This window comes from Eretmochelys imbricata, chromosome 16 (genome assembly GCF_965152235.1).
Source record: "Eretmochelys imbricata isolate rEreImb1 chromosome 16, rEreImb1.hap1, whole genome shotgun sequence".
Lineage (NCBI taxonomy): Eukaryota > Metazoa > Chordata > Testudines > Cheloniidae > Eretmochelys > Eretmochelys imbricata.
In genome coordinates, this window is record NC_135587.1 from 17,474,578 (window position 1) to 17,495,940 (window position 21,363).

The 21,363-nt window shown below is 41.6% G+C and overlaps 2 protein-coding genes across 2 annotated transcripts in view; both read right to left on the reverse strand.

The window, feature by feature from the left end:
• The window catches only part of MED27 (mediator complex subunit 27), a 177,057-nt gene extending 159,497 nt beyond the window's left edge, over positions 1–17,560 (reverse strand). Inside the window, exons 1-2 of the mRNA XM_077836178.1 lie at positions 17,299–17,560; positions 13,765–13,909 (exon numbers count right to left, since the gene is read on the reverse strand). Of these exons, the coding sequence (XP_077692304.1) occupies positions 13,765–13,909; positions 17,299–17,504 (351 nt within the window). The 5' untranslated portion in view covers positions 17,505–17,560. The remainder of the gene's footprint in view (positions 1–13,764; positions 13,910–17,298) is intronic.
• Positions 1–21,363, reverse strand: part of TTF1 (transcription termination factor 1) — a 250,404-nt gene that overhangs the window by 42,312 nt on the left and 186,729 nt on the right. The window lies entirely within an intron of this gene.

Here is a 21,363-nt window from a genome sequence, read left to right on the forward strand (position 1 = left end):
CTTCACCAGATTGGACCAACATGAATCTGATGATTACAAAAACAGCCAACCTCCACCCAAGGACTGGGTAATTGATCATTACACTATCCTGCTCTATCTGCTTTATTTAAGCTTCATGCTTAATTAAAGTGGTAATATATTGTCCTAAAATGTCTTATTAAAGCTTTAAACTAATTTAAGTTTCGTAGCTGGCATAGCCTGTGCTTTTCACCAAACACACAAGATTGTAAGATTCCAAAATTTGTAAAATCCAGACTTCATTTGTCCCTTACCGCTGGACTACTAGCTTATCCATCCCTTGAGCAGGCTCCAGCCCTAGAGGGTCACAGTGTCCACCTGCTACAATGGAAGACTGTAGAGGGCAGACACTGGGAGGGAATATCCTGAAACATTTCAAGAATAGGAGGGGAAGAGCATACTGTGGAAAGGAAGAGTTTGGTCCCAAGGGACCCTATGTGGCTCTCTTTCTTGTGCCTCCTCTAAAACAGTAGCTCCCTGCCACCACCACACTTCAAGAGAGAAGCTGGGTAGCTGCTCCATGGTCAACTGTTGGGGTTGTGAGAGCAGGCTTCAGTGGCTGGACAGGAAGCTTCCCAGGTCCTTCAACATTTTGCTTCAACTTATGCTCCGAGCCACCATTTGCATGGTCATGGGGCTGCTGCCTGTGTCAGGCCTGGGAGATTTTGAGGCTGAGGCACTGCCACTGACTGCTTTCTAGGCATTTTCCTGCTTGGGATACTGAAGAGGCTCTTGAGTTTCCACAGAACAGGCAAAGATCTCCATCCAGGCACTCCATCAGTGGTGAGATGCAGGAGCGGCAGTTTGTAGTTTCCCCTCTCTTAGACTTCTCTGCCATACTGCACTCCATGTGCATGAACAGGGACACAGAGTCCCAGTGACTATAGGGAGAAAGGAAATCCTCTGTTGATAAAGAGCCAGGGGATTTCCCCCCCCCCTCCTCCCAACCCCGGTTCCCTCCACCCCACCAGCAGGGAGGAGCTGGGCTGGTCTGCCTGCCTGCAGCTGAAGAGAGGCAAAAAACTGTCAGTTTCTCAGAGGTAGAGCCATACCTCTCCTGCCACTGACTGACAAGTCTGACCTGCCTGCAAGGTCAACAGAACAACAGAGACTCCAATGTCATGGATTTGTGGACCTGATTACAAATAATAAATGTCTTACAAAGTTTGTTTTCTTGAGATAAAGAACTTGTCTATTTATTTGAAACTGGTGTCCTGTCCAAAGGGATGCGTGCCCTGTTTGAGAAGACACTCATATTGATTTGTTTTTGACCAAATAGTTCCTAGATTTACAAGCTACCATGCATAGTACATTTTACAACTTGCAATTAAAATTCCTATCAAGTATTCTATTCATAGCATGAATCATAACAAACAACTAACACTTATATTCTCTTTTACACATGTTTTGAAATGTGTGTATGTAATAAAGCAGCATTCCAGTGTCTGTGTAAACATGCTTGGTGATAATAAATATGGTTTTATGGGTAACGTGGTGTCATCCTCGGACACTTTTGGTGCTTGTCACTGGTTGACAGAAAGCAGAGATTTTGGAGGAATTTCCTTAATTAGCTTGAACATATTGTTTAATTAAGTAAGTAACCAAAAACATAAGCATGGGAGCTATCATAATCTCCAAGTTTTGTATGCATGAAAGTATCTCCTAAAATTCAGTAAAGATGCAGGCAAGCTTGTAATAACCTAAGATTATACAAAAAATAATTGTATTAATAGCCATATTTGCATCAACATTGAGCTTTACCCCTTACGTATTAATTCCACTAATGGGAACCAGACATGGCGAGGTTAAGTGACTTGCCCACGGTGACACAGTGAGTCAATGACAGTGCTAGGAACAACAGCAGCAGGAGCAGAACCCAGGAATTCTGCTTCAGACTCTTCACATAACCCGCACATAATAATGTCTTTCAATTATACTTTGTCATATTTATCACCTTCTATAAATGTTTGTCTTCATTTTTTTACAGCCCCAATGTGGTATGTGGAAGAGCAAGATGCCATACAAATCACACACTTCTGTAAAAGTGCATGACTCAATTTAATTCAAATTTTATTATTAACACAAATTAAATTAAGGAACTTTAACCAGCTGTATGCAATGATTACACAATGTAAATTAAAATGGAGGTAGAAAGGAGGAGTGGTCTCACTGGCTTATCTACAGCATATTCAACCACCCAAAAATGAACTGTTCATACAGCTCTTGTAAAGGAATAAGAGAAGAAGAGAGAGGAATAAAAATTGGAGGGGATGGGGAAGAGGAGGAGTGTTTTGGTGAGCACAGTAACATTGATCATATTCACCCTGAGATGTGCTAACAGCTAGGATATTAATACTTAGGGACATATGAAACAACACTCAGCTGTTGGGGTTTACGATGCACTGTATATTAGTGTATCACTTCTCATAACTAAGAAAAGTGAGAGTTGTACTGCTTCTGGCATTACTTTAATCATAGCCCTGAAAGATACTACAGCATTAGAGAAGGCAAAAGGCACAACAACAGACCACCATGCACACAAGCACAGTATAATATATTTGTGGGCTGTATCAGATTTTATAAAGCATTCTAACAACTTGAAATAAGGAGTGCATCTTCTAGCTGCACATATGAAGTATTATCCTCGCCAACAGCACCCTAATGCAAATGATTAAAATAATTCCTGCTGGGAAAGAAAATGTAAAATCAAACGATTACTTTTTTTAAAATTATAGAATTATAAAAGCAGACATGGACCAAGGATTCCTAGTTAATTCTCTTGTATCTTTAAAATGACAGAACTGCTCATCTTCACCACACTTATACAAGAAAAGCATACGCATATCCTGTGATCTGTACAAGGGTTTAAATTTGGCACAGCACTGCTACTCTGTGGTAAAATCCCACTAGTCCCCTGCTACCCATAGCACCTTTACAGTGATGCCAGCAGGAGCAGAGTAAAAATTATAAATTTATTCTGCTCTTGTGGCCAGCACTGTAAGGTCACCAGCACAAGCGTGATCCTCCGATGTTGGCAAGGGAGGATTTACAGTAACATTGAGGGGGAGAAAGAGAACAATGGAGGAGGCGAGGGAGACCAAAACTGAAGGACAGACAGGCTGAGGTGGCAGCAGTCATCCAACTGAGGTCCTAGTGCTACAGCAGCACAGCTACGTGGCTGTAACTATGCCCCCAAAGCACCATAGTGTAGGCACTTCCTACAGCTCTGGAAGGGATTTTTCCATCGCTATAGGCAATCCTTTTCACTGAGCAGTAGCTAGGTCCATGGAAGCCTTCTTCTTTTGACACAGCCATGTCTATACCAGAAGTTAGGTTAGAATAGCTACAGTGCTCAGTGCATAGCTATGTCAAACTCAATTTTAAGTGTAGGCAAGGCCTAAGTATTGTTCCTTAGACCAGCAAGGATGAGGCATGCTAGGAAGGTAGTATGCTTGGCCCTTAGGAGAGCCTCATTACTCCATAGCAACTTCTTTTGTCTGGGGCGTAGGAGCTTCATAAGAATCCATGTAAAGCTCTCTTCTGCCAAAGGGGGCTTCGCTAAGATGTATACCTTTTTTGTTTTAATTGGGGAAATGGGGGAGTTGGAATTTGAAGAAATCACATCACATGCATACATTCTCAACCTCAAAAAGGTGGGGCTAGTACTCAACAAAAAGATGGGGAAGAAGCAAAGGGAAGAAGAGGGAAGACAATCATACAAAACTCTAAAAGCAACAGAGGGGAAGGAAGGGGAAAACAGAAAGGAAAAATGCTGAATTAAAAGAGAAGAAAAGTGAGGAGGTTCATTTAGGGGCAAGGGAAAAGAGGATGAGGATTATGGTCTTCTAGTTTCTTTTGATTCCTAGTTCTATTACTGCAGTTAGTCCTGCTAAGGGCTCAATTCTGCACCACTGGATTAAGCTGGAGTTTTGTTGGTAATACAAAGATACAGAAAATAGCTTCCAACTATAACCACTTCCTTTTTAAAATTCTTCTTAGAGTTTAAAGAGAATCTTCCATCTTCACAGACAAAAGTGGAAACGTAGCTGACAGAGAAGAACATAGGAACTGTCACACTGGATCAGACCAACAGTGCCTCTAATCCAGTATTCTTTCTCCAACAGTAGCTGACACCAGAAGATTCAGAGGAAGGTGCAAGAAGCCCACAATGAATAGCCAGACTACAGGGGAGATTTCTTCCTACTCTGAAGTAGTTGGGGGTGTCTAATTGTCCTTAAGCATGAGGGTTTATATTCCTTATAAATTTTAATTCTATCTAATGTAATAGTGAATGTTATTATCCATGTAAGTGGGCGATGTGTAAAAATGGCACTTTACACAAACGCAAGAAATTCAGACTCATTTTCAAATTAAACATTTAACACTAATATTATAAATATTGTACTCAAGTTTTTTGATAAATGCTAGAAGTTTAATTTCTAAACCAGTGTTGCTGCTGTAGCATTCTCTCTCTCTCTTTCTCTCATGCACACATCTGTTGAACAAATACTATGGATCTTCTGTAAAGGATCAACAGGGTGCTTATCTGAGAGACTCCTCTATGTTTAAAGGGTAATTTGTGAATAAATTACCCTCTCGGGTTGATAGCAGGATAGTTAGATTAGATAAATTAATCAAAGAACAAGTTGTACCGGCAAGCACCAGAGACTCACCATTTTTCTTAAGGCCATCCTGCAGTCAGCCCTGAGAAAGCATCTTAGAGAACACAAAATATGAGCTGGCAGGTTCCTGTGTGCAGAGGAAAAGCACAGTGGTGCACACATTACAAAAGCATGATCTCTGTGGGACATCAAGGTATCTACTGAACTGCAACAATACACTATATAATCCAGAATACATTAAACTCACCATAAGTGGATATGAGAACCTTAATGTTAAAAAACAGACCGCCAGGAAGGCCAGGCAGTTCTGAGCTATGGCTGCTATTAACTTACCTTCATTGTGCCTAAACACTGCACCATAGGTGGTCCCTCTGCAGCAGACATTCCCAGAATAACTGGTTAATGAGACCTGGACTAGGTGATTCCTATTTTGTGAAACACAAAATATTTATACCTAATCACATATTTAGCTCATACAGATTAAACAAATTTTCCTGTGATATTAACCATCACTGTGAACCCCACTGTTCTGCAATGCTCAGAGACAAAAGGCTCATTTAAGAAGTTTCTTGGTTTTTTAAGTAGTCTCCTTCTGGGAATTTTTATGACAATGCACTATCCTGTTGAGCAGGAGCCTGCAGGAATACTTCTGTGCACTTTTCAACAGTAGCCACCATGTATCTCAATGTTCATGTGACGTTAGGAATTTCTTTCCTTTTGTTTTAAACGATTTATCAGATGTCAGAGAATGATATTTTGTAGTTATATATACACTCCCAAGCTGATTGTCTCCAAGTGCTGTAGAGAGATGAATTAAGCCTCAATGCCAGTGAAGTAGGTAGGTGACAGGCTCCCAAAGAGATTAAGTGATTTGCTCAAGATCACACAGCAAGTCAGAAGCAGAGTCAGGAGCTGAACATGGGAGACCTGACTTCCAATCTCCTGTATCAATCACTAAAAAAATGATCCCTCACCAAAAATAGATGGGCATAACTGATGTAGTCCTACTCTTCCTACTTGTCTCTTTCTTCCCCAATTGCTGCTCTAGCAGGTGTTTTTTTAGGAAGAGTAAATACTGTACTATACTCAGCAGTGTCCAGCCCCCCTCCTCCCTGTTGGTAATGGTAATTTTTCAAATAATTTTCTCACTTTTATAAAAATCCCTTATAATCTTGGTGACCCTTTAGGCAATTATTTTTCCTCCTCCAGTGACATTTTTGTTATTGACAATTACTGGCATAAACACATTTTATCTGATGGTCTTCCTCCATGTTACCCTCTAACACTAAAATCACTGAGAGAATTTATGTTCCACCTGAATTTTGCCACCCCTCTGCTGGTCACTGAGACAAATCTAGGAATAATGGCACTAACTGTACCCCAGGTAGAGCACAAAGGAACAATTAATACCTATGGCAGTTAGGTGGGATGAGGTAATCATCTCTTCCCTAAACCTTTCAAAGTCAGAATATTCAGAAAATGGAATTCAGAAGACTAAAGGCATTTCACCAAAACATTTGCAAAAAATTGTAAAGAATTAGAAACCAATAAGGGCATTTTTCAAGCTGCCAGACAAATGAACAAGATTAGTGACTAACTGGATAATACTTCCACTTTACACATATTTAGACTCAAAAGTATTATATCATTTTACACTTGAGAAAGTTGAGGCACAGAGATTTTGGTGACATGTCCAAGGTTACAAGGAAAATTAGTAAGCAAGTCAGGAATGGAATCCAAGGGCCCAAACTCCTAGTCTATGTCTTAACCATAAGATCATACCAACAGAAGCGTTTAAGCTCTACTGGTATTATTGTCAACTGCTCCTCCATTGACTGGAGTACCAACTCCAAAGGTCTGATCATTTAAAATCTTTCCCCTAAACAGGCACTTTTCTAGACCACCATCCTACTCATCAAGTATGTCAAGAGCCAAAAATCTACTAATAACATTAACATTTGTATCCTGAACAGCAAAGATAGCTCTTCAAGAGTAACCTTCAGAAGCACTGGGCCCCAGCAATTAGTTCCCAGGCAGCCAAGCTATCATAATAAAGTTTTCTCAATATGCCAGGCACATGTATCACCCAGCTGATGTTACAATAGGTTTAAAAGGAAAACATTTCCCCTTTGGATGAATGAAATATCTATAGAAAAAGTTGGATCCCCTGTAACAGCATGTCAAAATATTACAACCCTGCATTTTTATAGGATGGAGTCCCTAGAGTACATCATCTTGGCTATATGCCAGTTTCCAAAGAACTGCCAACATAATAATTCAGTTACATTGCCCATACCACTGTAAAACTGCATTAAATTCAAAATGTTTGAGCGCATCCAGCAATTAAAATTAATGTTCCTTGGAATGAATGCTTCACTTTACAATCAAGAAGAAAAAAAATTACCTCAACAGTGTTCCTCTAGTATTATGGTTAACATTTAATGGCATTTTATTGCCGTTAAGCCCAATATTTGTGTCTAATCGATACTAAGCTATCAAGGACAGCCTAACAAGTCTGGACTATCTCGATGAGGCTCTATTGATTTCCTTTTTCAGGTGTGCAACTAACACAATCGACACAAATAATTTAGAAAGAAACAAGGTAATTTAATAAACAGAAAAGGAACATGTAGTTTCTCTTTTCTCGAGTGACTAAATCATTTTAACTCACTAATGGTAATTAACACTAAAGTTAGATATTTAACTATCTGTAAAATACTACGGATAAAATAATGTAAGCATTTTAGAAAGAAAATCATCTATCAAGTAAATATTAAACCTACAACATCTCATTAGTTTCCTCAAGTCCAATACGCAGATTAACAATAATATTTTCTATCTTGGTTCAATTTAACTTCATACTCTGTATTAGAGAATCTGGTGTTTTAAAATGAATTCCTAATAATTTGCACTTGCACACCACCCTTTATTTAAGGATCTTATAATGCTTTACACATATCAATTGTATCTTAAGGTCTAGTAGCTATAATCTTCTTTATACAGATGATTAAACTGACAAATTAATTAATCTGCCTTAAATTATACAGCCAGTCAGTGTCAGATTTCAGAACTTTGATTTCAAGTCACTTGCTCTAACTACTACATAATATTGCCTCCCCAAGTATACCATTAACAGAATTTTCTAATGCAACCTTGATTCTGTTCTAACTACCACCATCACCACCCATCCTTGTACATGTCACAAGGATGAAAATTTGGAAGCATCACTTTAGGCATAATAAAAAATGTATCATGTAACCACTGTAGAATAGTATAGTGCTTTATTTCTGTGTTTTAATTCAAAGTGAAATATGTAATTATTTTCTTGAATATATGCTATGTTTCTTTCAAAAGTTTCACACCACACACTTTATGCAACATCCACTGAAAGTCTGAAAATTCAACTTCTTTCCCTGCTGAAAGTGTTTACAAGACTTTGTTCTGGTTTGTGCATTAGGAATTTTGTTACTAGCAAGATTAATTTTAACAACTCCAGGAACAATGTTTAAGTCTGCTGCTACAGAACAGCCCTACAACTTTAAGACCACCAGGAATAGGGGTTGATGCGAGTTAGACATAGTGCCTCTCCACACTCCCTTCAAAGCAGCAAAAATTCTCTACCAGATGATTAATTTTAAAAAGGTCAAACCTGAGGCATTAACTACTTGAAAATGTCCCTTTAAGATAAGAAGCATTTTTCCTATGAAAGTGTTCACCTAGCTCCATTGACATACAGTATGCAACACATTTACTGTTCCAATGGAATCAATGAATATACCTTAACAGGCATTGCCTCAGGCATGCACAGGGCTAAGGTACACAAATGACACCCCAAGGGCAAGGAGGATGGATGAATATACAGAACAAGCAATAACCTCACAGAAGCAGCGGATGAAGGATCAAAGGTACATCTGACTCAAAGAATGAGGTGGAGCTCAAGTGTTCAAAGATGATAAATTTAGTCCAAATTCAAACATTGCTACAACTGGCATGATAGCTATTATATTACAAGCTTTAATAGATTAAAAATTAAATTAGCCTAGATGTCATGTATCCAATATAATTGTGTATACTTTATAAAACAGACTTAAATTAGACAATCACCTACTTTTTTTCCACAAGACTACTCCATCATTCAGTGCACAGAATGGACAGCACACAAGGCAGGGTTGATTAGTGAATGAAGTGGTTATCCGTAGGTCCATGGCCTCATTTGCAGCAGAAAGTTAAATATGTTCAACAGAAAGATGAGGCATACAGGACTGAGATCCAGGAGAAGAGAGTTCTGTCACTGGTTCTGTCACAGATGTGATGTTAGATTAGTCATTTAAAATAAAATTTGCACAGGTAGTCACTGATTGTTCATTTTTTTGGGAGTTCTACCTGAGACACCTACCTAGAGTCTAATTTTCAAGACTGCTGAGCACTCAATTCCAATGGAAGTCAATAGGAGTTGCAGGTGCTCTACACCTCTGAAATCTCAGGGTACCAGCATCTTGGGCACCCAAAGTCAGTAGGCACTTTTGTAAATTTTGGCCTAAATCTCAATGTGCTTCAGTTCCCTACTTGTAAAATTGGGATAACAATACTTCCCTTCTTCACAGGGAAGTTGTAAAGATGAACTCATTAACATTTGAGAGCACAACAGAAAAAGCTATGAAAATATTCCATACTTAGGGCAGCATTTGGACAGCATGCAGTAAATATAAGTATTAAATAATTGCCTCAGCCTCTGAGCACCCCTCAACCTATGCACTGAATCAGGTGGTATAAAAATAGTATATGATCATATAATTAAAAGCTAATATAATGCTTACAAACAAGGAGTCAGAGTTAAGGCTGCACAGGCAACCTTTATTCTGGCATTTCCTAACTTTTGAACACTTGGCTTTGCCACCTTAATGTAATTTTAATATAATTTTTGTATGAAACATATATGGATATAAAATGTCTGTATTAGTCAGTATTTCAGTCTAATTTAAGTGACTTTTAACCAGTTCCTCAAGTGTAGAATTATAATTGTGGTACTATCTTCCCATAAGATTTTTTCTGTGAATTCTGATGTAATGCAGGGATGCACACTAGAAAACAATGAAAAGTATTATTCTGCAGGTGAAGTGCTGAGTGGTCTAAATAATATCAGACCACACATCCACAGGCCATGATCCATTTGGCAGAGCAAAGTACAAAAATGCAATTGTCCATATGTACATGATTATTGAAACAGAAAACAATTTCTAATCATTAGGCAGAGCTCAATGAGTGTTAAAAAAAGATAACTGCTGGTTCCAAAGAGCACCATAACTTACCAACATCCAATCAGCATTTCACCTACAGGAAGATACCTAATTCTTTTCTTGTTTTCCAATATATATCTTCAGCATTAAATCAGAATGCACAGGAAGGTCAATTTGGGAAATGGTTCTTCAATTATAATTAAAAACTTAGCTTCCATTCTTAAAGAAACAGTTTAAAAAAAAACCAAAAACCACACATCACTCCATATATTAGACCTAAATACTGACTAATGGAGACATGTCATGTCTCTGTGAGCTCTAGGACGAGGAATTAACTCAATTGAGCTATATAATTTCTGCCTTAAAACAGCAAGTCATTAGCCAAAGCAAACAAAAAGCCATCTAATTCCTCCCTTATAAATGATCAGTTTCAACTTTCAGTGTTTATATCAGCTAAAATTTATAAGCTTTGCTAGGCAACATCTGTAAAAGTAAAGTTCTTTTGCAGATTCATGTGTGTTTAATTAATATGTTTAACAAGCTGTTTTGTGTTCCCAAAGAACACAGCTGTCTCTATTACATGTACAACTTTACCATCTGCAAAAACTACAATAAGTAAATATCAAAATAGCAGGTGTTAATAAAGAGCAGCCAAGATAACTCTTCTCTAGGGAAAGAATTAGTTCTTTCATTATAATCTTCTGTAGCCCTGGAGCAGGCAAACCTTAGCTGTTCAGAAGGAACCGGTTTTGTGGTTCATGGGAACAACAAAGTAAGTTATTGGGGTAAATCTCTGCAAAACCACAACTATTAAGTATAAACTAAATACGTGGCCCCAGGCCAAAGCCTTAAGACACTAATCGCCATTTGATCCATGCAACAGTAGAAGACTTTTACAATTGCTTTCCCTGTGCTTTATGAATGTCTTTTGGAATCCTACCCTAGCAATTTCCCCCCCCACACACACACACACACCCCGCCTTTCTTTATCTTCCACAAACAACCATTTGATTATTCATGCAATCAGTAATGCATGAACCATCTAAAGAGAAAGGGAAAGGGAAATGCCCTCATCTCAGCTCATCAAAAATACAACAAGCAAGCCACAAAGGGGTCACAAATTAAAAATTAAATGCAGACAGAAAAAGTGCATCCACACATTACCACTACTGAAACTTCCCTTCCAAACAGGGGACACATACAGTAGCGAGAGGAGGTGGCCAAAGACATGCTTTAAAGTTATGCTAATTACATTTTATTCATAACACATGTTTATCAATGAAGAAAAATTAAGCACCAGCATGCTTGAACACCACTAGAATCTTTGCAGCTACAGGCAAAGCCACTGGATGGCTAAAGCTGTCACACGGGTGACAGATCTGCTGTTAGCAACTAAGGTAATCTATATACCAGTGCCAAGTGCTGCAAAGACAGCAGGAGGTGACTGCAGATTACAAGAAACTCAGGAAAGGAAGCTGGTAATATTTAGAGATGCATCAAGCAGAAAATAACTAGTTAAATGCAAAAAATATATATATTTATTTATTATAGACTAGATCTGTACAATATGTTTCCACTAAAAAAAAAATCCCCCCTCCCAAAAGACAAGTACCTATTAGCACTAAATTCCACCTAATTTATAAAATGTTAACATGCATTTGCACTCTGAAAAACTATTGCAAAAATGATAGTGTGGGGCTCTGTGGGTCTTAATAAGACTAGATCAATTTGCTCAGTTTACAAATGAAAAGTCACCTTCCAAATTCATCCTGGAATCTGAGAGTCTTTCTTGGTCAGGCATCACCAGTAAGAAATCATCTACAGCTGGAACACAGATCTGCTTACTTTACTGCCCAAAATAATTTTTGCTAATTTTTATTCCTGATACTGCTACAAAACCTATACAAGTGTGTAAGAGAGATGGATTCTGCTATTTCTTGCGCATCATCAGAATTATTAGCTAAGTTCCAGTTGCAGAATCTCTTACCAGTAATGAACATACGCCATACACAAATCCACCTCACACTCTCCCCTAGTTGTCCTGGCTCTGGAGTCCTCACAAGGGTACAAAGTAATTTTTGTTATTTAAAAAAAAAAAAAAAAACTTTGTAAAGTAAGCAGTTATGTACAACAGGTTGGCAACGTTTGATTGAAAAACCCACTGGAAGCACCCAAGCCTGGGGAGAGAGGTTGGGCTTGATTTTGTGTTTCATTTTGAATTTGTCAACAAAACAAAACTCAGTAACAGGGTTTTATGTCTCTGACTATACCCAGGGAGCAGGTCTGCTAAGTAAGAAAGTCAAACTGCTGACAATAACTACACTTTAAACAGAAAAAAATCAGTTCGGAGAGGCGGGGCGGGTAATCACACTTTAAATTAAACTAATACTGAGTTTTGCATCAGACTACACATTCTGCAGCACTACAGGTAAATTAAAATAGAAGATTGTATTGAATTAAAAATGAAAAGTCACAATATGATCAGCAGAGTCTTCATTGTGGGGTTTACTCTGCTATTCAATTTAATTTATACAGTCCAGAAGAGGTAAATATACGACAGATTTTTATATTTACTGTACAGAGGTACACACCAATAATTATCAGGGAGGTGTGAAGCAGGAGGTTTTAGCTGCAAGACGGGACAGTTTTAGCATTTGGGAAGGCATGGGAGGCAGGTGAGGCTTTTGGCAAAGGGAAAGGGATGCATGTCCAGTTTCTCTGTCGCAAGTAGGTTTGGAAGGGACTTAAACTCCTAGTTCTCCACCTCAGCATCCTACTGCCTTCTGCCACAAAGTCTGGTACCTCCTCCAAGGACAAATAAGGGCATTATTACAAAGATATTTGTGCTAAAATGACCATCAATTTGAATAGACAACACAACGTTAAGTTTCAGAGTTACACCCCACCAAGAGAAATATGGATAGTTCTGCAGATGACCCTGATGAAGTGAAGAATCTGCCCACCAGCATGGAAGGGGTTAAAGAGGGCCTTTGGGCCCAGTTAGCCTTGCCCCATTGTACCTGCAGCCAGTACCAGGCCGGGGGTGGGGTGGGGGAGGAGAAAAGGAGAGAACCTGGTTCAGTTCAGGGCTAACTGGCAGAGAGGCAGGAGCTAGCTGCCTCTCTACCTGAGGGGAAGGATCACTAACTTGTCAGCCAAGGCAGAAAATAAGCACGGTCTCCCTGGCTGAAAGACTTCAGAGAGCCGGCCTAAGAGATAACTGGGTGACTAAAGCACAGAGACCTTGTGGGGTTCCGGCTCCGCCAAACTTATGGCTGCCCTGCCCAGAGGAATCTGGGACTGCAGCAGGACAGCACCCAAGGTCCACGAGGGGATGCTACTTAGAGAGAAGCCACCACAGCAACTTGGATTATAGGGGCCACTCCACAAACTGAAGCAACAGCAATAGGAAGCAGCCCAGGACAGTGGACATAGACTCCCCGTTGGGAGGTCCCCTGCTCAGGGGTTGACTCACACAGGGCGCTGGGCTGGGACCTGGTGGAGTGGGAGGGCCCGGGTCCCCCTGCCCCACTGACTTAAAGACTGAGCACCCTGACCAGGGAAGCCAGGAGCTGGCAGTCAACAGTTCCAATCACTTGACCACCTGACCCTCCACACCCCATTACAATGACGATACAACATCAGTTCACATTTGGAATATTATCTTCACAAACATAAGAATTAAAAACTTTTAAATTCTTTTTAAAATTAAAGCTTAAATTCTGTTTCATAAGTTCTGCAGCCTTGATAATGTGAAATACATAGGGTTCTGCCTTTGTAGCGGACCAAACATTATATACCAATGCACACCAACTACCCACCCTATTATTTAATTACTTCAGTCTACAAAAGATCTATTCATTAGCAATTTGATACACATGGTTTACCTTGTTTGACCATTTATAGGCCTGAAGTAGTTGACTGTAGAGAGGAGTTTTGTCCTGTACAGGATCTAGGCTCAACAATCCACTATTATGGAGAGGATGGTTCTCAGATGGTTTGCCTACTAGATTGCTCAGACGTTCCAGTTCACTAGAAGTAAAAAAACAAACACCTTTTATGTAAGAACTGTAGATAGTGTGGAGTGAACAATCAAGTGTGCATGTAAGATATGGTCCTTACACATCTCACAATTAAAAAAAAATCAATTTAGACATAAAAATTTAAAAATGCTTGTCCAAAGCTCAAGGCAGTTTGACAAGCATTTAATCACCAGTATTAACCGAAAAGTCACAAATGACCCACCCCCAAACAACAACACTTCTCCCTCCCCAAAAACCTTGGTAAATACATGGGCTTTGTAACATGCCATGAAGATTCAGAATATTTTGGACCAGGGTTGGTAGAACTGCAGTTCCCAGCCAATGAGAGCTGCAGGCACATATGGAGCTGGGTAGGGGAGCCTGCCAGCCCCACCAACCCTCCCCCCACCCCAGCACCAGCAGGGGTCCTGGGCCACCTCCCCCAACGCCCCCGGACGGCTCCCCGCCCAGAGTACTCTCAGGCCCCAGCCCAAATTTTAGTTACAGGTATATAGTAAAAGTCATAGATAGGTCATGGGCCATGAATTTTTGTTTACTGCCCATGACCTGTCCATGACTTTTACTAAAAATACCCATGACAAAAATGTAGCCTTAACTATCATTCCCTCTGACTTACATGTCTCACACCACCTTAAGGCTCCATTCCTGCAAACATTTAGGCACATGATAGCTTTACTACTGAAAGCAGGCAAATTGAAATAAGTGGGATTACTCACAGTAGTAACATTAAACATAAATTGCCTTTTTATGGTATTATCCAAAGTCCATTGACTTCAACAGGCTTTTGATCAGATCCTTATTTCATTCAGTAATTTAAATATGTTATTATGTGTCTAAAGCACCTCTCTCACTTTTGCTTGTTCTATAAATAATAAAAATGATATCTATCCAATTATGTTGCAAACTTCAGAAAAAATAATTAGATATTTATAAAAATGGGTAAGAATACCTTCTCTTGCTAAGATGAAAGTCAGGAAAATATTTCAAGTAACTTATTCACAGACACTTTGTCATCAAATTTGGTTGGCTAATAAAAAAAAAAGTGGCACAGTTTTGGAACTAACCAAAGTGCAATTTCTGTGTGTGTGCAAGGGGAAGAAGAAAAAAAAAATCAGCTGAGTATTGTCAAAATAGAAATTTAGCAAAGTAGTGGAGAAAGTCCTCCATCTTATCTGCACCTTTAATTTTCTTGTGTTTACAAGGAATCAAGTAGGAAGCTAGTTATCTTCACAGCCTCACTATGATCATATTGGTTTAAGTGCAACACAGCAGCTCATATGGGGGGGCAGTAAGTAATAAAATGTCACTCGTCTGGACTGAGTTCTTGGTTACCCTAGGTTTCAGAATTATACGATTTTCCCTAGTCTATAGAGAAGTTACTGAATGTTTAGAGTCAGTGAAATGATTACTGATAACTTTTACAGCACTACACTTTACAAAACAAATAAAGACAAAACAGCTTACAGTCTGAGGCCTTGATCTTGCAAAGGGATCTGTTCAAGTAGCTCTTAGCTAGCTTTCTTGTATTATATTTATTATTATTATTATACTATTATTATATCAATCCCTTTGCAGGATCAGGTCCTATGTTAAAATGAAAATACCAGATGCATAGGAGCATAAAGGCAAAAGCAGAACAAGCAGTCACTTAGATTAATGTACATTCGTTGAGAGTTACTTTTGTTGTTTGTATAAAAATATAAGATTTGGTGGAGAAAAATAATTTCCATAGCTTCCTATCCTACAAACAAAGTTTAGCATCATTGTTAAACTAGTTTCAGAGCTCAGAGTAGCAGCAATGTTAGTCTGTATTCGCAAAAAAAAAAGGAGTACTTCTGACACCTTAGAGACTAACCAATTTATTTGAGCATAAGCTTTCGTGAGCTACACGAATAAATAAATTGGTTAGTTTCTAAGGTGCCACAAGTACTCCTTTTCTTTTAGTTTCAGAGTGGTAGCCATGTTAGTCTGTATCAGCAAAAACAACGAGGAGTACTTGTGGCACCTTAGAGACTAACAAATTTATTTGGGCATAAGCTTTCGTGGGCTAAACCCACTTTTAGCCCACGAAAGCTTATGCCCAAATAAATTTGTTAGTCTCTAAGGTGTCACAAGTACTCCTCGTTGCTTTTGTTAAACTAGTGTACCCCACAAATTCCTCCTCTTTCACTTAGGTCAGTGGTGTTCTACCTTTTTTTCATTTGTGGAGCCCTAAAAAACTTCAAATGGAAGTGCAGACCCCTTTGGAAATCTTAGGTGCTAGATGCTGTACAAACAGAACAAAAAGACAGTCCCTGCCCCAAAGAGTTGATAAACTAAGGCCCAGATCCTCAAAGATATTTAGGTGCCTAACTCTCATTAACTCCAATCGAAGTTAGGTCAGTTAGGTGTTTAAACACACCTGAGAACCTGGGCCTAAATATAAAACAAGAGACAAAAGATGGAAACAGACAAATGGGGAATAGAAGGAAACAATGAGACCACAATATCCCCTGCTGATGAGCTGTTAGAAATCTACCCCAATAAGCCACACAACTGATAACTGGGCTCACCACCTCTCAGTTCTGATGCATCCTATCAAAACTCAACCTTCGGGATGAATTTGAAATGTAGCTTTTAAAAAAGAGATGCTGTTAACTTTAAAATCAAACACTATGCACAAACAAAGTTACTTACTAACACCTATTAAAACGGAAAGAATTCTGAAAATCCAGTCTACTTCTATTTATGCTCTTTGTTTACTTTTCCATGGTCCCAACCTAAAAAGGTAGATTCTGTTCTGTCAGTGTGACTCGTTTGCCCTCAGTTTCACTCTGAGGTCCTTAGTGCTAAGACTTCTTTTTTTGGGAGAGGGGAAGGGGGGGTATTTTATTTTATTTCAAATACTGCAGGGGAAACGTTTGTGCCGGTAACACATCAAACTGGTCCTAGCCCTTACATAAGCTTGTTTCCACAAAATTAAGTCGACGTTCAACTTCAAGTCAAGTCAGTCCCAAGACAGGAGGGAAAGGTAATGGCCAGCCCTCCCCGCGCCTTGTTGTGCTCGTCGAATCACGTTCCCTATTTAAAAATCTCTCTCCCCCCTTTTTCCGCGCAAAATGGAGGGACGCTCCTCAGCCAGAAAGGGGAGTGGCAGGGGCGGTGCAGCGCCCCAGGGGCTCGCTGGCTCACGGGATGGTTCCAGCTGGGGATGCCCCTTCCAAACCTGGGTGCACCCGGCCCGGCCTCCCCTCCCCGAAGCCAGGCCCCAGCTCCGCTCCGAGCGCAGGGCACCCCTTCTCCTCCACGCCTCTGCCCACCGCCTCTCCGGCCCGCCGCCACCCCCCAACCCGGCCCCCGCGCCTCACGGCGAGCAGCCGCCCCCGGCCCCGCACGCACCTCAAGTCCCGGCTGACCGAGTGCAGGCTCTCCTGGAAACAGGAGACGAAGCTCTTCTCGCGGCCCTCCAGCGTCTCCTTGTTCCGCATCCCGTCCTTCAGGCAGTCAAACACCCGGGTGACGCTGGAGCGCAGCGCCTGGATAGCGGCGATGGCCTGGGAGAAGGCCTCCAGGTTCACCCCGGGGCTCAGCACCCCCTCCGCCATCTTACCCCGTAGCCAGCCGAATGGGCCTCCCGAGCCTGGCAACGAGAAGCGCCGGGAACACCACGGGGCCGCGCCGGCCCCAGGGCAGCCTGGGAAATGTAGTCTTATGCGGGGGGCTAGAGAGTCGGTGAGGGGCTAGAGTGGTCTGTGGGTGGACGTAGCAGGGCGGGGGAAGTATAGAGGGGTGGGGAGCAGGGAGTCAGTGAGGGGATAGAGTGGCTTGTGGGTGGACGTAGGGGGCGGGGAGGTATAGAGAGGTGAGGGCAGGGAGTCAGTGAGGGGGTAGAGACGTCTGTGGGTGGACGTAGCAGGGTGGGGGAGGTATAGAGAGGTGAGGGCAGGGAGTCAGTGAGGGGGTAGAGACGTCTGTGGGTGGACGTAGGGGGGCAGGGAGGTATAGAGAGGTGGGGAGCAGGGAGTCGGTGAGCGGATAGAGAGGACTGTGGGTGGAGTTAGGCAGGGCCGGTGCAACCACTAGGCAAACTGGCCACTGGGTGCCAAGTGGTTGGGGATAGCCAAAAGCGCACTCCAGGGAGGCGGTGGAGCGGTGATGAGCTGGTGCAGCGGGGCGGGCCGCCTGCAGCACGTAACAGGGGGCAGCGTGCAAGGGAACCGCTCCCCGCCCCAACTCACCTCTGCTCCACCTCCTCCTCTGAGCATGCCGCCCCACTCTGCTTCTCTCCCTCTCAGGCTTGCGGCGCCAAACAACTGATTGGCGCCGTAAGCCTGGGAGGCGGGAGAAGTGGAGCGGCGGCTCCCTGGGCCGAGGCGGGGGAAGCTGCCACAGGGCTCCTGGGTGGGTGTAAGGTGGAAGTTTTGCCTAGGGCGTGAAACATCCTTGCACCGGCCCTGGACGTAGCAGGTCAGGGAGTCAGTGTGGGACGTATAGAGAGGTGGGGAGAAGGGAGTCAGTGAAGGGGTAGAGAGGTCTGTGGGTGGACATAAGGGGTGAGGAGTCAGTGTGTGGGGGTGTAGAGAGGTGGGGAGTAGGGAGTCAGTGAGGGGACGTAGGGGAGCGGGGAGTCAGTGTGAGGGTAGGGAGAGGTGTGAGGGTAGGGAGAGGTGTGAAGTCAGTAAGGAGGTAAAAAGAAAAGGAGTACTTGTGGCACCTTACAGACTAACAAATTTATTTGAGGATAAGCTTTCGTGAGTTATTCATGAAGTGAGCTATAGCTCACGAAACCTTATGCTCAGATAAATTCGTTAGTCTCTAAGGTGCCACAAGTACTCCTTTTCTTTTTGCGAATACAGACTAACACGGCTGCTACACTGAAACCAGTTAAGGAGTGAGTGAGGTCTGGAGCGGGCACGGGGAGTATGGGTGCAAGACAGAGGTGGGGTGACAGAGGGTTGTAGGGTGGGGAATTCAGTGTGTTTTTGTCACAGGTATTTTTAGTAAAAATCATGGGCAGTCATAGGCAGTAAACAAAAATTCATGGCCTGTGACCTGTCTATGATAATACAAAGAAGTTTTGTTGGTGGGGAGGTGGGCAGGGCAATCAACTACAGGAGAACCTGAGTTATGAACACCTCAAGACTGGAGGTTGTTCATTACTCTGAAATGTTTGTAACTCTGAACAAAACATTATGGTTGTTTTTTAAAAAGTTTACAACTGAACATTGACTTAATACAGCTTTAAAACTTTACTATGCAGAAGAAAAATGCTGCTTTTAACCATCTTAATTTAAACGAAACAAGCACAGAAACAGTTTCCTTACCTTGTCAAATCTTTTTTTAAACTTTCCCTTTATTCTTTTAGTAGTCTACATTTGACACAGCGCTGTACTGTATTTGGGGGTGTTGGTGTGTTTTTGGTTTTGTTTTTAGTCTTTGCTGTTGACTGACTGTGTACTTCCAGCTCCAAATGAGGTGTGTGGTTGACTGGTCAGTTCATAACTCTGAGGTTCTGCTGTACAAATACTGAGACTGGTCCTGTCAGCTGCTGAGCATCTCTTGAAATGAATGGGGGCAGTTTAACATTGTTTCAGGCCGTCTACAAACTCAGAAAAAACAACACAGTATTGGCTTACATTTGGAATTATTTCTCCTAATCATAAAGGCTGGAAACTTTTTTTTCTAATGAAGTTCTCATGTTTGCTTCACATTTAGATCAATAATGATTTAGATCAGTGGTTCCCAAACTTGTTCCGCCGCTTGTGCCGGGAAAGCCCCTGGCGGGCCGGGCCGGTTTGTTTACCTGCCGTGTCCGCAGGTTTGGCCGATCGCAGCTCCCAGTGGCCGCGGTTCGCTGCTCTAGGCCAATGGGAGCTGCTGGAAGTGGCGGCCAGTATATCCCTCGGCCCGCTCCACTTCCAGCAGCTCCCATTGGCCTGGAGCAGTGAACCGCAGCCGCTGGGAGCCGCGATCGGCCGAACCTGTGGACGCAGCTGATAAACAAACCGGCCTGGCCCGCCGGGGCTTTCCCGGCACAAGCAGCGGAACAAGTTTGGGAACCACTGATTTAGACAATGGCATAGAGAGTACACTTATGAAGTTTGTGGATGATACCAAGCTGGGAGGGGTTGAATATGCTTTGGAGGATAGGATTAAAATTCAAAATGATCTGGACAAACCGGAGAAATGGTCTGAAGTAAACAGGACAAAATTCAATAAGGGCAAATGCAAAGTACTTCACTTAACAAGGAACAATCAGTTGCACACATACAAAACAGGAAATGACTGCCTAGGAAGGAGTACTGCAGAAAGGGATCTGGGGGTTATAGTGGATCACAAGCGAAAAAGGAGTCAACAGTATACCACTGCTGCAAAAAAAGCAAAAACCATTCTGGGATGTATTAGCAGGAATGTTGTAAGCAAGACACAAAAAATAATTCTTCAGTTCTACTCCGTGCTGATTAGACTTCAACTGGAGTATTGTGTCCAGTTCTAGACACCACGTTTCAGGAAAGATGTGGCCAAATTGGAGACAGTAAGACAGAAGAGCAACAAAAATGATTAAAGGTCTAGAAAACATGACCAATGAGGGAAGATTGAAAAAAAAAAAGGGGGGGTTGTTTAGTCTGGAGGAGGGAAGACAGAGAGGGGACATGATAAAAGTTTTCAAGTACATAAAAGGTTGTTACAAGGAGGAGGGGAAAAATTGTTCTCCTTAACCTCTGAGGATAGGACAAGAAGCAATGGGCTTACATTGCAGCAAGGGGGTTTAGTTTGGACATTATGAAAAACTTCCTAACTGTCAGGGTGGTTAAGCACTGGAATAATTGCCTAGGGAGGTTGTGGAATCTCCATCATTGGAGATTTTTAAGAGTAGGTTAGACAAACACCTGTCAGGGATGGTCTAGAAAACATTTAGTCCTGCCATGAATGCAGTGGACACAAGGTCCCTTCCAGTTCTATGATTCTAGGATTTCTGTGGCAGACTATATAGTTTGTGACAAATTCTCCAGCTGCAATAATAGGATACATGGAATCATGACTATATTTTTGTCTTAAAAACATTGTATTGCGTTCAAGCCTGTATTAATTACTCATTGAGTCTTACTGAAGTCAACAGGACTTTTTCTTGAGGAAGAATTGTAGGATTGATCCCATTAACTAATTCTTCCTCACAGCACCCTAGATAAATATTATACATTTTACAGCTGGCAGAAACTGAGACTTCAGCTACACTACAACATTTAATCAAGTTTGTAACTAGTCAGTGACATGGTTGGGTTTAAATGTGGTTTGTATTGTCACTCAGCCTGGTTAACACATTATGACAGACAGCATGTTTCACTGTTCATAGTGATCTAATTTTGGTGTAAGGTTGTTTTCCTGTAACAAGCTCGTCACACTTTCTGCAGCATAGACAGGACCCCAACCATGCTTGTGTAATGGGTTTGGCTGGTTCTCGTA